Source organism: Drosophila biarmipes, chromosome 2R (assembly GCF_025231255.1).
Source record: "Drosophila biarmipes strain raj3 chromosome 2R, RU_DBia_V1.1, whole genome shotgun sequence".
Taxonomy (NCBI): Eukaryota; Metazoa; Arthropoda; class Insecta; order Diptera; family Drosophilidae; genus Drosophila; species Drosophila biarmipes.
The window spans coordinates 14,967,697-14,982,655 of NC_066615.1; the positions used below are offsets into that span (position 1 = coordinate 14,967,697).

General features: G+C 41.3%; 2 protein-coding genes across 2 annotated transcripts in view; one reads left to right on the forward strand and one right to left on the reverse strand.

Moving 5' to 3' along the window:
• Positions 1-868: 868 nt before the first annotated feature.
• On the reverse strand, positions 869-3,763 carry LOC108036264 (proteoglycan 4). Its single transcript, XM_017112275.3, has 2 exons — positions 3,499-3,763; positions 869-2,977 (listed from the first exon to the last, which is right to left on the reverse strand). Exons 1-2 carry the CDS (start codon positions 3,648-3,650, stop codon positions 955-957), a joined length of 2,175 nt encoding a protein of 724 aa, XP_016967764.3. The 5' UTR covers positions 3,651-3,763; the 3' UTR covers positions 869-954.
• Positions 3,764-4,510: 747 nt separating this feature from the next.
• Positions 4,511-14,959, forward strand: part of LOC108036551 (semaphorin-2A) — a 38,861-nt gene continuing 28,412 nt past the window's right edge. The window contains exons 1-2 of the mRNA XM_044091984.2: positions 4,511-4,819; positions 8,635-8,770. Coding sequence (XP_043947919.1) covers positions 8,686-8,770 — 85 coding nt within the window. The 5' untranslated portion in view covers positions 4,511-4,819; positions 8,635-8,685. The remainder of the gene's footprint in view (positions 4,820-8,634; positions 8,771-14,959) is intronic.

Consider the following 14,959-nt stretch of genomic DNA (forward strand, 5'->3'; position numbering starts at 1 on the left):
GGACCAGCTTGACTGCCTTTTACCCTATTCTCTCAGGTGAATGGGCACAAAAATGGGATATAACAGCATTTTAGAGGATATAACAGCATTTTAGAGGGTACCTAAAAGCAGTTCTTAAATAAGTCCGGTTTCGTAGTATAAGGAAATAAAAATGTTTATTTATGGCGCGGACTGTACCATTTATTTCTTAAAAAAACAAATATAAATAAATGGGTTCAATATAAGATGTTTTTCCAAAGAATATTGGTCATTCTTTGTTTTTGGCGACCCAAGATAAGAATATAGAAAAACGCGAATTCTTCAGAATATTGCGAACTAAAGAATTATCTGTTGGGCTTTTTGAATATTTTGTTCCTTTACCTATGAAATACAACGATACATTAATTTAAGACATTACCCTATTAATTAAAAGAAAACCCTTTCGCATTTAAAAAAATGTATATTTTTTTGAGTTTATTTATTTTATAACCTTAAAAAAAGTTATCTGCCTATCCTTATTTTTTTACTTGTAAATCAGCAAAGTAACTAAAATTCATTTTAGTGAATAGTGCATCATAAACAAATTTAAAAACATGTTTAATGTCCTCTTTCCATTCCCGCACCCACTCCCATATACTCTTTTACACTTCCCAAGTGGCGGGTGGAAAAACAACAAAATTAGCATAATTATGCAATCTGCGAGCGCCTCACACACATTTCGCCGGCTAATTCCAAATAGAAAACTTTTCAGCAGCAAACCAAGGCTGGTGGAAAAGAAAAAATTTATAGCCCGTCGCCCAACTTTTGGTCAGCAAAGCTGGCTGAAAAAATTTGCATAAAAACAAACGTAACGGCTAGAAATCAAATGAAAGCGAAACTTTGAACGGGATAACAACAAAAAAACAGAAAATTTAATACGAAAATACAACAAACAAAATGTGGTACAAAATCATTTAGAAATATGTAAAGTAAGGATTACTGTTTCTTTTTCAGATCATTGAGAACTCGGGCGATCTCGTCCTTTAGGGCAACGGCACGACTGGCCAGCATTTTGGCCAGAATGGCATGCTTTTCGGCCATTTCCAAGGCCTCCTTATCGCGGCTGCTCACTTCCCCTGTTTTTTCGGCCGATCTCTGGGCCAACTTGTTGGCGGCTTCCACGGCTTTCGAAGCCTCGGCCAGAGCTCCTTGGGCCTGTCTTTGAGCCGAGGTATAGGCCTGTTCGAGGGCCTCAAGACGAGCCTCCTTCTTCTTCTTCAAGTCCTCTAGGGTATTTGTGGCTTCTGTCAGCAGAGAAGCAGCTCCCGAGGCCATGCTGAACACCTGCTTGGCCATATCCTTGGGCGACTCCTTGGCCCCATCTACGTCTTCGGTTTTGGGTTTGGCTGTTATCTCCAGCTTGGGATAGATGGTAAGTGGTTTATCGTCTTCGGGTTTAATGGCATCTTCAATCTTAGCCGGCCCTATCTTTTCCTTGAGCTCTTTCTTTTCTTTCTCCTTGGCCAGCAGTTCTGCAAGTTGCTTAGGATCCGTGTAGACAGGACCCACTTCGTGTGCCCCTTCAATACTATCTTTCTGATCCTTTTTGGCATCCTTCGATGATGATAGCTGCATGCCCAGTATGGGTTTTTGATCCGAACCCTGAGGTATCTCTGTCAGCGACGCCTTTTCCTTAGGTTTACCAGGCTCTCCTGTTTTCTTTTCCTTCTTTTTGGCCAAATCTTCGCTGCACTTGGCTATGTTGATGAAGACCTGCTCCTGCTCCTTTGAGTTCTCTAAGTTACCATCATTGTCCTTGTCGAACTTGCAATCGTTTTCCTTTTCAGGTTTCTCCTTGCAGGGATCTTCCTCCTTGCAGGGATCTGGTTTGCAGATGTCTTCTTCCTCCTTGGGCTTGCAAGGATCGGTTTTTGGCTTGCAAGGATCAGGCTCACAGATGAGTTCCTCTTCCCTCGGCTTACAAGGATCAGGCTCGCAGACTGGCTCTTCTTCTTTGGGCTTACAGGCTTCCCTGCTCCTCTGGTACTCCCTGTATTCTTCAGCCTCTTTTAACTGACGCTTTCTTTCCAGAGCCCTGGCTATCTCCCTGGTTCTCTCTTCTTGGGCTTCGCAGGGATCTGCCTCGATGGATAGGTTGGCATGTCTGGCCTTGACCTCCGGATTGGCTTCCTCCTCTTCGCTGCGTAAAATGGTTTGGTTACAAATATTTGGAGCGGACTCGCGTTCCTTAATACTATCTAGGGACTTTGTGGGTGTGGGAGTGGATGTGGAAGTCACTGACTTGCCAGAAGCTTCGGCACGGGCTGCCTTGGCGGCTTCGGCTTTCTTCTGAACATTCTTCGCCAGGCCCGACAGCTTCTCCTTGAGACTGTTGAACAGCACAATTGCCTTGGCCACCAATTCCTTGGCCATTCCACTGGCCTTCTCAGCCAACTGAGTGGTGTCTATAGCTGGTTCGGTGGGTTTCTGCGGAGCCACAGGTGCTGCAGGCTTAGGTACCTCGGAACCCTTTTCTGGTGGTTTCTCAGGGGATGGCTTCTTTGGCGGTTCCGGTTCTTCCTCATGGTGCAAAGCTGCTGCTGCCTCGGGATCCGAAGGACCTGGCATTTGCTCCTCGGGAGTGTGGGGCCAGAAAGTGGGTTTGTTGATGAAATCCGGTGCCAAATGGGGACGGGCAAAGCAGAATTCCTCCATGGTCATTTGGTCGTAGGGCTGCATGGCCTTTACGAACTCTAGACTTTCCGTAAGCTTCTTGATTCTCTCGTTTGATTCGGCCTTATAGGCGGCTATAGCCTTCTTAACCACTTCCGCCTCTTCGTCCACTTTCTCGAAGTAGCGCTTGTGATCCACCATGGCGTGTCGATTCTCAAAGACGGAGTGAAGCTTATCATACTTGGTCTCGTAACCCTTCACCCAATCCACAAACTCTTCGCGGACATTCTGGCGGTAGTACTCCCAGTCAATTGGCGGCAACGATTCTGGGTACTTGCGAACTCGACTGGCGAAGATATGTTATGGTTACTGATTAGGGCCCTACTTAAGATATCACACTGTGAAATAAGAATCTTATGAGTTTCGAAACATCACAGGATATTTCTAACCTTCTTACATAAAAGTATCTTCTGAAGAATTCGCGGTTATTTTCTTTTTGTCTCAACAACCCCAACGCATTATCATAAGAACCGAGAACTCTTAAGAAAAATACGGTCTGGCATCACAAATAGTGCATTTTGATTAAACAATGATACCAAAATTTTAAGGTAATTAAAAAAAAATCTTAATTTGTATCATGCTGAAGAGAAACCCCTTAAAAATGAATAAAAAAAAACGCAATTATTCTATGTCAACAAAATTGAAATGGTTGATTCATAAAATGCTGCAGAAAAATTTGTCTTTAAATGAGAAACAACCTGGCCTTTTATAGATAGTCGACTCATTAAGTTCGCCCAAAATCAGACCCCCTTTTATACATATCAAATGTTCCTTGTAACCCCTTCGACTTGTGTAACCCCCACTTACTCCTTGTACTCCTCGTGCTTCTTGGCAAACATTTGGAACATCTTCAGCTGGTTCGAGGGCACCTGCTTCATCAGGTCGGCCAGCTGGACAACCTGGCAGCTTGTCTTCCCGCCGCCATTACCCTTGATGCAGTTCACCAGTTTCTCCCACATCCTTTGATTTCCTCAGCTTTCTTGGTTTAATTTTTTATTTATATATATGTGCAGGTGTTCACATTGGCCTCCAGTCTGTTCTATAAGTTATACAAATGTGGGTTGTGTGTGTGTGTTGAAAACTGCCAAGGAGCCAACTGAGAGCCATTAAAAGTGAAAATTCCAAAAGGCTATAAAAAAAAGGGGGGGCAGAGAAATCGAGATTTCAATTTATAGCCCGAAATTGCATATTCATGCAGTTTCAATTAAATCAGAGTCAGTCGCAGCGACAGCGAAGCAAGTGGGTTTGACTAACTGACAATAAAATCGAAAATTAATTCCGAGCCAGCAGGCTGCTCAAGGAAAGTTAAATGTAATTGCATGGCATGGGGAGAGGGGGCCTTTGGGTGGTAAAATCAGGTGGGTGGATTTGGGGGGGAAAATGTAAAATCACACCCTTGTAAATGCGTGTGTGCTGGGGTCCCAAAGTCGGAGAATGCTCCAAAGTGACAAACGCAATTTATAACGCAACGAAAATGGGCTAATGCCAATTCTCCAGGTAATTGTCAAATGCGAGGGAGAGCCCTCTCTCTCTCCGTTTCTCTAGAGAAGGATGGTGCGAGAGCGGCAGGACGAGCCACCCCTGCTGAAATCCCAGGATATGTTCCTTGAAACGATTTGGAAACCGAGCGAAACAGGCGCCTGCGCCCTGCGAAGGCCTGGCTGTCACTTTGACAGTTGCCAGAACCCTCTCACCCCCAAAAAGGTCCTTTCGCCACAGGACTCGAACAGCTGCCTCTCTCCCGCAGGACGAAACGATGTGGAAGCGAAACGGCGAGAGAGAGAGCGAGTGCTTGTCTGCTCCGTTTGTCAGCGAATTTCGAGCGTCTGTAAATTTGTATGCCAATTTTTCTGTGTTTTTGCCCTCAAAAATATTCAAAACTCAAGTGAAACCTAATATTTAACTATCTGACTAGTGAGACATGGTTGTGATTACGTTGCTATCCCTCGATAAGCCCAATTAAAGCCTAAATCAACTTATCCCCGAGTTCGTGTTCCTTTTCGCGTGTTTGTGTGTACCATACAAAAGTGTGTTTACATTTTTTCAACTCGTCCTAACCAAGAACTAAACAATAGAATTCATGGTTTAACAAAGGTTTTTCCCAGGACTGAAGCATTAATTTAATAAAGTAAGTTGGTGATGAAAGTCAAGCTTGTTTTTTATACTTATTTCCTTTAAAACATATCAAGAATCTAGGGTGTATGTGATTGTTTGGGAGTGTATGTATGTGTACACAAACACATGTATGTACTTGAGAATGGGGGAAAAGGACATACCTGTGCAAGCTGGGCCAAGGATTCATGTGGGCTGTCCTGAATAGGATGAAGAAAAGAAAATAAATACACAAAATCTCCAATTCTATAAGCAGTAAAAACATTGATTCTAAAGGCCAATGAAAACAAATAAATATCTTTAAATGATTAGGACAATTAAAATGGCAAACAAATTGTTTAAAAATTATACATAGATTTTTAAAATTTATTTTGAATTACTTTTAAGTAATTACTTACCTAGAAAAGTGTGCAAATATTTCAATTTTCTTTATAAATTAAAAATGGTATAGATATAATACAAATAAATAAACCAATTGGCCTTATTTTGTTAAGACAATTAAAATAGATGATAAAAAAAAAAAAGATTTGTTATAATTTATTTAGAATTAGTTTTAGATAATATCTCACCTAAAAAAGTGTGAAAAATTTTAATTTTCTTTTTACTTGTAATAGGCTATTTATATATTTTTTATAGACATACCTGCCTAGCCGTAAAAATTGCTCAAAAACCCTTTAATCAAATCCCCAAAAAAGTAATCACATAAACAAAGTAAGCCCAAAATAATGGCCAGATGCCCAGTGGTCATGGCAACACATTCACCCACTTTTCGGCTCAAATTTATTTCAAAACTTAATGAAACTCATCAAAATTCCCTCGGACCGAAATGAAATTCTGCAAATGAACTAATTGACTCGAATGATACTTTACAACTTTGCCGGGGCTTAGCCCGGATCCCGGATCCCGGATCCGCATTCGGATCCCAACTCTTAACCCCACCAAGAAAATAGAGTTTTGCGGCAAGCGGCGAATAATGTGGAAAAATAAATTTCCAAAGCTCGCTGGCTGATGGCTTAGAATTTTAATGTAATTTATTTTTGGTAGCAGCCAAGTGGGGGTCGCAGGGGGCAGAAAACCAAACGGAGGCCAGAAACAAATAAAGTATGGACCAACATAAAAATTTATATGCAGCGTAATGGCAAAATATATATGTACAGCCTGCCATAGGCCATGTCGGTGCTTTGTTAAGCCCTTCTTCTTGGGGGCCTGCCACTCTCCCCCTCCCTTCGGCTGGGCAAACTTTTAAAGTGTGCAATTTAAATGAAAATTTCCCGAGCCGAGGCCCGCAGTTTCCCGTAGAGCGTGTCAAGCCACGCAGGCTGACTAGCAAGTAGTTACGTACACCCGAACACACCCAAAACTACTTATTTATGAGGGGGCTGGGGGCTAGGCGCGGTGTAGGTCGGGTTAGGTTCGTCCCGCCTCACCCAGTGTGCCAAGTGATTTTATGCTAATATTATGGGTCATTGGGATTTGCGCAGAGCAAAGTGCTTGTTAAACATTTCATTAGACTTAGTGTAAATACCCGCGGTTAACAGGACCTCGTAAAACCTTGCCAATCCGCCAGTGCCAAAACCACCCGGCCCACCCCCCGAAAAGAACCACCCACGCCCACTGGCCCCCTTTTGTTCGGCGCCCCCGTGTTCGTGCATATGGGTGTGTGGTCGGTGGCCCAAAGTTTCCTTTTGAAATTGAAAGTGTTGATGGGACCCACTGAGCCGCGTCTTGGGTCATATGCCAGCATATGGTGCCTATTTACAGTCCGTTTCGGCACAGGAAGTGCACTTGAGTTAATCAATCACGAGGAGAAGAACTGAACTGAACTAGAAATCATCAAATATGTTTAGGGATCCCACGGAATAGTTAAGTTTAAAGTGTAATTACCTTGTACTATTAGAAAATATTTTAAATACAAACTTAGAATGCAGACAATCCTAAAAAACTCAAGGAATACGGTTTAATATTTATTTTCTTATATAATATTTAAATACAAACAAAGAATGAAGACAATCATAAAAAAACTCAAGGAATACTGTTTAATATTTATTTTCTTATATAATATAGAGTATATCATGGCATTATTTAAGAATCATAATATAAATAATCAAAAGTGGCTTGTAGATAAAGGTTATATGAGTTAGGATTCCTGTTTTTGACCTACTAAGTGTCTTAATCGTATATATAGTAAAGAAAATCTTTTTTTTTATAGGACTACTACTACTAATAATTATTTGAGAAGTTTAATAACGCTCTTAAATATAATTTTATAACTAAATTTGTATACTCTCTACTTTTATCGGACTCCTTATAGCAGCTCCTCCACACTTATGTCGCGCACAGTACACCTAACCCTAGCCTGTCCACAACCTTTTGTGTATGCGTAATTATTCAGCAGCTGCTGTCAGTCTAAAATAAAAGTGAATTTCACCAACCAAATATTGTACAAACTCAAAATAAGCGAAAAGCTGAAAGGTCTTCTGTAGAAGCCGCCCGAAAAATGACTTTCGTTTTAATGCCAGAATCATGTCAGACCCAGATGTGACCACATTACATATTGCACTACTTAGAATGTATATATTTTCGCCGTGGAGCTGGCGTTTCTTTATTGGATTCGTGTCCACATGCGGCTGACAGAATGAGTTTTTGATCAACTGGCGACGTCAGTCAAAAGTTTGCAATTAGTTATTGATGATTCCGGGGAATCTCGGAGCGGGATCCCTGAGCCTGGCCATGAATGAAATATGGCCATTGTCGCACTTTAAAGCGTTAAATGCTCCTTTTTGTTCGGCGCCGAAGAAGCGGCTGCTGCCGGCGGCAATAATTGGAAAAATTTCCATTTGTCCTTTTTGCCCTTGTCCGCCCGGCCGTTGTCATGGCCAAACTGGACCAAGGATCAAGGATTCCTGGCCAGAAGCGGCGGGCAAACGAGGCCGTAGGCGCATTTGCCATCTGTCACTCTGGCACTCGTGATGAATGTGTTTGACGTGTGGCAGAGGGCACAGGACTCGGGGCACGCCCCCCAATCGAGGACCTTCGCCCTTGGCGGCGCCTTTCCGCACTTTTCCACCCGTTTTCCGACCTCCACAGCTCCAGACCCCCCGATTTCCACCGTCATCTCGCTGCCACACCGCATGACGTTGCATACTTTGCGGCGCGAGCACCCGGTGAATAATGTGCGTCGGAACTGCCGCCTGTCGATGGTGGAAATCTTAATGGCAAATTGCGCAGATGTACCTATATATCTGCTATATGAGTAATTACACAGAGCAGAAATGCGAGCACCATGCTCTTGAATATATCGCGATAAAGCGATTTCGAGATTTTTATCTCAGAAACATGGGAGTTGTTGATGGATTTCTTCTGAGTTTGAGTTCTAATTTTCAGTAATTTGCCTAATAGCTAATAATAACTAAGTAACGTCCAATTTCTCGACGTCCGGTTAAGGTTATAGTTTGATTGTCTGTCAGAGAAAGTTACCATAAAGTTTACTTGGTCTAAAAATATATTTTTTCCTTAATGTAACATTTGTTGAACGCACGATAATCACAAGACTTAACAAGACAATGAGAAACTAAATTTCAACATGATATTGAGAAATCGGACCTCGAAATACCAAACTAATGTTATTAAATTGCTAGTTTTTAAATATGAAATCCAAACATACTGTTTACCATTCAATACATTTTAAAAGTAGGTAAAAAGTAGATAACATTTTTGACAGTCAACTGCGCTTCTTGCTGTCAAAGCGATTCCTATTTCCAAGGATTTCACTTACTAAGCGAGGAAAAGCTCATTATTAATTGAATGTTATGTTTTTCCCAAACATTTCAGATCCAATTTGAAGACAGAACCCGACCAACTCGAAACAAAAGTGTTGCCACAATGAGCAGGGTGCAATGGCTTCTGCTCGGCGGTTGCCTCATGCTAATTTCACAAATACAGGCAGTCACCGAGGAACTTTCACCAGGTGAGTTTTTCAACAAACAGCAGAGAAAAGAAAGAATATTTTAATGTTTCCGTTTAACTGGGGAGCTGATTGAACCGGCTTTGCCGTCTGGGCACAAGTTGAACAGTCTCCTGCATTATGCAAAAAGAAATTGCAGCACGAATGTTGCATGCAGATGAACAGTAGGTCAAAACAAGAGACCCTCTTCTACGAATATATTTACACTAAGAAAAATTGCGCAGAATATAAGGAAAAAATTGGAAAAAGACTTGGGCGAGAAATCTAAAAAAAGTATAAAAAAATTTAGTTATAAGGATAGTTGGGTGCTTTTGAATAACTAAACCCTTTCGAAATTCCTAGATTTTTAGCTGTAACTTAACATATTTACTTCCGACTTGAAACCCCATTTTCCCTCAGTGGACTATGGTCCTTCGTTCATTTGGTCCTACGATTCCTGTGTGTCGATCTATAATGCAAATTTATGCGCTCCTCAACTCGGGCAACTCAATCAGCGCACTAGTTGCTGGGATTATAAATAAACAATGGACAAGTCGGACGGCCCTTCGATGGAGCTGCAAGTACCCAAGTACGGTATTCACTGCCAGCATGAACATCAATTTTAATTATGCAAATGTCCGACTTTGACTTCGACTTGGCAACCCAACCCAAATCAGAGGCATCCAATCCAATTGGCTTAGAGCTCATTATAACTGCATTAGCATTAGGCAAAAGTGTCAGTTGTTGTTGGCCAGCAACTCCATTATGAGTGGAGTCCCTTCGAAATAACCAAAAAAAAAAGAAGAAAACAAAATAATAAACGAACGACAGAGAGAAATTTTCAATTTCCCCGTGGCCCAATGGAAATCCTCCTGCAAATGATGATGAATGTGCCCTGGCTGTGACCCAAATAAATTTGTCAATTTATCATTTGCCTAAAATAAGATGACATTGGTCTGGCTCTGTCGTTGGATTTATGTGCCCCAACCTCAAGAGTGTTTTCCGGGCAGGGCCACGCAACAATTGTGTGTGGGTCTGTATCTGAATCTGAATCTGTATCTGGAGATGCAGATGAAGGCTTTCAAATATTTGAAAATTTTCCCCGCTCACAGGGCTTCTTGCATCAACAACAACAGCCCGAGTGCCAAGATGTGCTACGGTATGTGAGTGGGGATAAGTGTCGGCTTATGCTTCTTGTTAAACAATAATAATTGCAAATCAAGTTAGGTTCCTTCTGGTCTGGCACTTGATATTTTGTGGTTTTTGGTTTTGATTTGAATGGAGCCAACTTGTTCTAAACCCAAGGCTAATCGAATCACAAGCACACACACGCGCACTCCCTGAACTCTGAACTTTTGCATTTTGTTTAGGTTTTCGGCAAGCACTTTTTGTCTTCGCCAGCAAAGGCTCAGAACTCTCCCTAACAAGCTGACAACTTCAAGTTCTACACCTTTGTCTTCGACTCACAACCAAAGAACCCACACACTCCCAGCACACACAGCACGGAACAATGAAAGTTGCGTTGAAAGTAGGCAGCGCTTCGTTGGTTAGGAAGTTTTGCGGTTATCTATCAAATTAGTAAATAACTCACTTGACTGCATTAATATTACTTTGCCTGCCCAGCATTTGTGGAATTTTTTACTCCTTATTAATGATCTATTACAAAGCGAACCGCAACGAGCAAATACTTAAGATTATTTGCCTGCAAAAAGAGGGATGCACACAGCTCACAGCAACAGCAGAAACAACAGATGAAAATTAATGACTTCAAGAGAGCAAGTTAAGGGCCGGACACTGAGAGAAAAAATTGGTCATTGGGAAACCACATAATTGATTAATGATTGCACAGTGTTCATCCTTATATAAAAGTTTATAAATACAATATTTCAATTAAAATTAAGCTATGAAAATGTATCTGCATGTGCTGCATTTGAGCTGTGATATGTGAGAGGTCTGTAGGTTGGTCCTGAGTTCGATTACTTCTTTCTTTTTATTCCAACCTTAACTTGTTTAACCAAAAGTGTTCTATGTCATGCAAAAGCTTCATCTTTTAACTTGGAAAACTACTTAAAAATTGTAACTAATATTTTTTTTGTGAATCCTTAGTAATTAGGTTTGGTATACATAAGATTGATGTGTTCAGAATTAAATTTTTTTTTTATTTAAAAGTTTTATAGTCAACGATTTTAAGTCAGTGTTTTCCAATATCGGGTGGTTGTAGCCGTGTTCCAAAAGCATGCTTAAAATGACTTGATTGTTCATTATACAATTAGTAATAAGAACCCCGTTTATTCTCAGTGTAAAAGAGGGAAAGAGTGTTTTGTTCCAGTGGACAATGCAGCACTCGAACATCTCCCAATTGGGGAAGGGTACGCATCCCCCAGCCAGTTCCACTCTCCTTATATTATTATTAATGCGCGACGCAAAAAAGGTGAACGCGCACCTTTTTGCTGCGATGGGAAATTATAAAAGTCGGGGATAATGGAAAATGTTTCGGGATGATGGGGATGTTCGAGTGGAGCGGTCATAGCAGACAGCTTATTATCATGGTGGCAATAATAAAAGGGAATTATTAATATGACAAAAGACAAATGACTGAAATCGAGTTTGAAATGACTCTGGAATGGTTGGTGGGGTGGGTGTTTTTGGGTTGGATGGTTATGGTTTTTGGGGTGGGGATGGGCATGGGCATGGGCTGACAAACAAGTGCCAAGGGGGCCAGCACACACACTCGCATGGACAGGCCGCAAAGACAAACGAATGGGTCCCGGCCTTTGTGGCTCTGCCTTGGCTCCTTTTCCTCCTGACCCTCGTGGCAAAATTGAAAATGTGGTCTCTGCACGTGGATGGGGACGCACAAAGGATGCGAGTGTAACCCTCTGGAGCAGAATGACAAAAGGTCAGAAATACATTATGTGCTAATGCAAAGTCCATGTTAATAAATGTTGATTGAAATAATGATGATTAATATTTAGCATTTTGACATTTTGGCCTGCGGCTTCGCTGTCGCAAAAACACTTGGCCAACAATAGTTGGCCATTCAGGGGCTATTATCATTTATTTTGTGTTTCGGTGTTTGTGTGCCGCGTTTCGTTAGCAAATTGAAAAAATCCTTTTGTTCGCCAGTTGCCGCCGCTGCTCAAGTTGATTTATTGTGTGCACAATTATTCCCGGGAGGAAGTCTTCTATACACTTTCCACTTTTATTCGGCGACAACAATTTATAGCTGCAAATTCTTGGCCAGAAAGATTGAGAGGGTGAAATGTGAGGGGGGGGAGCTCACCTGACATCCATGTGCCGCTCACATGGTCGAATTTTTTTGCAATTTCATGTTTTATTTAGTGCATTTTCCACGGCCAACCCCCCGAGTTACACCTTTACCCCTCCACCTGGGCCAATAATTCCCAGGCTATCCCCTATTTTTTTCGCCTTTTGTGTGTGTAAAGTACGCTGCATTGGCATTTTTCGATTATTGGTTTTCTTTCATTTGATTGCACATTTACACATTCTTGTTGTTTGCTTTTTACTCGCCATCGGTCCAGCTTTTCCCGCTTTTTGCACCAGGGTTTGCTTGCACCACAAAATGTCGAACGTGTCGATACCCTGCCTCTCTCGGGGTATATTAGTTGCAAGTTAACTAACTGCTTAAAAATATTTAAGTATAAATAATATAATTTTAATAATTAAATATATCTTTAATAAAAATGAATCTCCTAAAATCAACGCACAACTTGTATATTTTACAAGGATTTGACTTTTTTTCCATTTTTCAACAACATTTTCCTTGCCAATATTTTTTCTAACTTTTTCCTAGTTTCCAAAGAATCTCTAAAATATAATCCATAAAGCCCGCTTGAACATGGTATTGAAGTTCTGATCAGCCAAAACTTTCTTGGCTTGTTTATCTTTTGTTTCCTTTTAGCTTCTTTGGGTGTGCCTGCTGCTGCTGGAAGCTGTGATTTTATTTGTTTTTGGCATTTTCTAGCCCACCTTTTTCCGAATTTTCCACCTTTTCCCCCTTTTCCCCCTTTTTTCCCTGACTTTCTCACACTTTTTTCCGTTGGCTCTGCTGACGCTGTCAAGTGTTTTGTCGCTTGTCAACGATTTTTCGCCGAACTTCCGCAAAAGCCAAAAATGCTTGCCAAATCGTTCGCATCCATGTATGTGTGTTTGGCAATTGCAATTTTGGATATTTATTGCAAAATGCAGTGACTGTAAAAATGGCAGGGACGGAGTGCTGGGGGCAGGACCAGTCTGGGGTAAGCCCACAGTCAAGCCACAGGAACCCAAACTCCGCCCCCTAATTGGGCACTTTGTAGCCCAACTGAGGACCTGATCCTGGCAAAATGCTACATGTTATTAAATTAACGGCAGACATACAGCGCTTTGCATATGAAAAGTGACAGTAAGTGCAGCAGTTTTCCCCAGGAAAAGCGAGAGCATGTTAGTCTGGCCCACGGATGAGGAAAACGGGTGGGTAGCGAGCTCCATAAACTTAAAAGCCTTGTCATGTTTGCTTAACATTCATTTTTACCCCGGCAAAGCCCATTTAATTGTGTTAGTGAGCGTTTTATTATGGCACGGAGTCCCTGGACCACCGTAGCCCCTGACCTCCCCCACCCCGCTGGTTTTCCCAACCCCTCGTCGACTTTTCCGGTGGCCCAAGTCCTGTAAATTGTCGCTGGCATCTGTCCCGTGTAGGGAAATAAATTAAATGCGAAGCAAAGTGAAAATTTTTGCATAGAGAAAAGTGTTTGAGGAAAATTCACCGAAAAAAAAAAATGAAAATATTAAGGCCCGCAAAAAACAAGAATTTAATGAGTCATTTGAGCGAAGCCCCGAGGCCAGAAATTTCCGGCAGAAACGAGCGAGTGAAAACTTTTTCCCAGCTCCTCAGGCGCTTGGCCTCGCACTTCAAAGCGAATCCTGGCTGGATTTCAATTTGAACTTTGGAAATGCTCGGGGCCGGGCCGAAATAATAATTATTTTGATTTTGGCTGTGCCCCATTGCCAGTTCATAATTATGCATAGTTGGTAATGAACGGCTATATGCATTGTTCTCAATAAACTCGGACAAAAGAGCTTTAGGATCGATAATACAAAAACCATCTTTTATCTAAAAAAAACTGAATACATTCCCTGGAATAAGTTGTCATCCCATAAATCTTAACGAAATACTTTTTCCCTCTAGAATATATTTTAAAAGAACCATCTTTTAACCCCCATAAAACTTAAAGATCCAAAAATTTACCCAATTAAAAATTGCCAAAAATTGTGTTCCTCTTACCCAACACCGTACTCTATCGAGCATCCCAAAACTTAAACAGAAGAGTGTTCTTTCCCCCGGAAACGGTCTGCACTGGTAACAAATACTCCAAATAAACAAAAGCCCGAGAAAGCCACTCGGGAGGGGCAGCAGAGTGGATGGGGCCACGGAGACACAGACAGTTTGATGGAAATTGTTAGGCAAGAACAAGCCGGCAACAATGGAAAATACAAAATACTTTTGGGAATCAACACCAAAGCAAACAACACACAGATACGGCCGACAAGTGCATATGTCTTTTCGTTTGAGAGACATCTGAAAAGGGAAGAAGTATGTGCTATAGCTTTGCAAAATTAGAGGAGCACCGAGGGCGAAGGCAAATGAGCCAGAGACACGTAGAGGATATGGGATGTGGATGGCGTTCAAAGGGATACTTGGGGGCAGGGCTGTGGGTGGCAGCCGGGTGGCATAGACACAGTTACTTAGCACGTCAATTGCATGTGGCATGTGGATATACTATGCTCCCGAGTGGCCTTGCCTGCCGGAAAAGGAAAAGCCAAAAACCCGGACTCGAACTTCAACTTGAAGCCTGGCATTCGTGCACCGAGAATAATAGCACAATGGAGATATCTCCATACCAAAATTCGTATTATTTGTAAGACAATTACTAGACCTTTCTGTCATTACTAAAATTATACATAAACTAACATGGCTTAAATTGGGTTCGAACTTGTGTATCGTGAAGTTATCCATTTAGGAATATAATATACAATATATAAGATATTGGTATAGTTAGTTAGTTATTCTTGTTACCAGACTTCGAATTATATGCCTAAGAGTGTTTTGATCTCGATTATAATATTTTTAATAAAAAATATATATATCTTTAAATTAATTGAATGTTTTCCAATCTTTTTAAACTGAAATCTGGTAATAATACCCTACCA

Coding starts and splice junctions, on each gene's coding strand:
- LOC108036264 (XM_017112275.3), bottom strand. CDS start 3,650: ATGTGGGAGAAACTGGTGAACTGCATCAAGGGTAATGGCGGCGGGAAG. Junction 2,978..3,498: donor AAGCACGAGGAGTACAAGGA/GTAAGTGGGGGT, acceptor TATCTTCGCCAG/TCGAGTTCGCAAGTACCCAG.